A 2,816-nucleotide genomic window follows, 5' to 3' on the forward strand; every position below is an offset into this window, starting at 1 on the left:
GTGTGTTTGTGTGTGTGTGTGTGTGTGTGTGTGTGTGTGTGTGTGTTCGTGAGTGTGAGTTACTAAATACTTATTGTGATTGTAGAAATGTGTTCGACCTCTCTCTCTCTCTTTGTTTTGTTCACAACTGAAGCATACGTTATCACTTCACTGTTTGCACTAACCCATTGGCGAATAGGATCGTCTTTACGCCTCAAATAGTGAAAAATAATCCAGGCTGTGTGCTTCTTATTCTGCAAAAGACCCAGGAACGAGTTCTGAAAATAATTGGTCGCTTTTAAGCACAACGGTGCTATCCCGAAAAATGTTGTTTTTAAGAAAATAGTAGGTAAAGTTTTTGGACCCTTGTTCAGTTTCTTTAAGAGACCTGGAGAGTTTTCTCTATAACCAAACAAATATATACCTAACAATGAAACCAAACTTCTCCTATAGGCCCACTTTTGGTGCAGGTCAAGATTTCTGGAAACCCCTGAAATCTGGGTTTGCCTGCTTGTCCTTAAAAGCGATCTATTCCGTGGTATTAGTGTTGCTTCTTCAGTTGTGAGAGCACATGATATGACCATGTGGTTATAAGATAAGATAAGATTAGATAAGATAAGATACATCTTTATTGTCCAGATCCTGGCACATTGGTTTGAACTAACAATAAACATCGACTAGTTTTTGTTCTTATAACCGGCGTTTGTGATGTAATGGTTATGTTCTTGAATAACAATAATAATTATAGATAGCACTGTATAGCGCAAATCCCCGCTCAACAGCAAGCTCTATGCGCTTCTCAATCTATACTATTACCCCAGCAGACCTGAGAGCATTCTGAGACAACCTCAACTTCCTGGGAAGCATACAGTGCAAGCGGCTATTTATAGGCGCTAAAACACGAACATACAATGTCTTTCACTGTCTATGGCTGGGTACCCATTCCCACCTGGGTGAAGTGAGGTAAATTCGTGTAAAGTACCTTTCCCAATGACACAAATTCGGGCTTGGGGCTCGAACCCCCGAACCCGCAACCTCACGAGTCCGGTAACCTGACCACAAGTCAACAATGTCGCAGTAACCCGCCCATTCACTAATGGATCTAGCGCAATCATCATCATTTAGCGTACGATTTGGTCAATACGTCGATTTCTTGAGTAAGTGTCTCTGCCTGGGCAAATGTACTCACGGTAAACATGGAAGCTGAGATAATTGGCTCCCGGGTCTTAGTGGTGGAGGGGGGGTTCTCGCCTTTTAGAAGGCTGGGGCTGCTAGGAATGATGGAAAAGTACCCCCATTTCCATTAATTAATAGTCAAAATAACGCCACAACTTTACCGTCACATGTACAAGGCTAGTTTGATTCACGATAGGATGGGGTTTGTACCGATCATCCCCCGTTTGTATGAATACTGCTCTTGTTTTAGTAGAGGTTTTACGACGCTCGCAACTGCATAAGGTCATATGAGCGCCAAGGGGTGAATGTGAACAGAGAAGTCTTTACAGGGAATCGAGCTTATCTGCTAACCTCTCAAGCCTCAACAGCACAGGCACAACGTCTGCTTCGACTATCAACGCATCCTGGAAATGCTGTTCACAAGAGTGTGACAAACATACAAAAGAAGTAGAGGAAAATGACGATAGTGAGGATAAGTAAAGAAAAAGCAGCAGTTCCCTGGTGCAGTCCAGGCGCAGTTGGAATCCACCCCTTGGCGCTCATATGACCTTATGCAGTTGCGAACGCCGAAAAAATGGCGGGTGCTCTGGTGTGGTTTGCTTCTTCTTTCCTATCAAACATCTATCGTCTTTATCTCCCGTCCTTCTTTATTGTGTTTGTTACTCTCCTGTAACACCTCTAATCTTCGACACTTATATAACCTTATTGTGTTGCAAGCGCCTTAAAACACTTACTAAAACTAAACTGACTTCATCGCTCTTCCAGGACACCCTACTGTTTTGCTCGAAATGCTAGGCCTAATGAATATTGGCTGTGTTTTAAAGAGGCTGGTAGTATGATATCATTCAAGTCTATGGGTCTAAGTCGGTTATTTGATTGTTCTAACGAACGTACGATATCATTCAAGTTTATGGGTCTAGGTCAGTATTCAATTGTTTTAATTTGATCGCTGTTCCAGGACACCCCCCTGCCCTCCGAGAGACGGCCGTCTGTCACGTCCAGGTCGTCCCGGGAAGCCGTCCCCCCTGCAGCAGCCTCCGGGGACGCGGACCCTTCGCTGACGTCACGGGACAACAAAGATGGCTCCCCGACTCGACTTCCGGTGCTCTCGTCCTCCAGAGATGGGGGTAGGTTCTCTCAAGCAAAGAGTAGAGAATCTTTGTCTCAAGTTTGGGGGCTTAGAAATAGCTTTTAGATTTGGGTTTTACTACTCTAAGGTATCCAATAAATGGGGGGGGGGGGGACAAATGGTCCAAATTAGATAAACGGGGAAGGGGGGTGGGGGTGGAATAAAATTGGAGGGAGGAGCACATTCAACCTCATACCCCTGCACTAGCAGAAACAAGATTTAATCTGTTTTATTTTAGTGATTTTAGTAAGTTACCGGTACTGTGACAACTTTTCCCATTTAGGAACAAAAGAGTTTCATTATTAAAAAGCCTATAAATCAAAGTACAAAAGTTTTATGAATGCACAGAAAACTGAGGTAGCCAACCTGGTACCGGTACTAATAATGGGGGTAACGTGCAATATACACACAAAAAAAGAAGTTTCATTCAGATATCTAGACTCTAGATATAATGGTTTACATGCTCGTCGTTCGTGGCAAGCTGGTAAATTTTTGCAAAAAAATTGAAAATTAATGAGCTGGGGATGGGGGG

General features: G+C 43.3%; 1 protein-coding gene across 1 annotated transcript in view; it reads left to right on the top strand.

Moving 5' to 3' along the window:
• The window catches only part of LOC101856477, a gene marked incomplete at its 5' end in the record, with an annotated part of 41,492 nt that overhangs the window by 29,167 nt on the left and 9,509 nt on the right, over positions 1–2,816 (top strand). Inside the window, 1 exon segment of the mRNA XM_035973073.1 lies at positions 2,114–2,282. Within this exon segment, the coding sequence (XP_035828966.1) occupies positions 2,114–2,282 (169 nt within the window).

Source organism: Aplysia californica, unplaced genomic scaffold, assembly GCF_000002075.1.
Source record: "Aplysia californica isolate F4 #8 unplaced genomic scaffold, AplCal3.0 scaffold00988, whole genome shotgun sequence".
NCBI lineage: Eukaryota > Metazoa > Mollusca > Gastropoda > Aplysiida > Aplysiidae > Aplysia > Aplysia californica.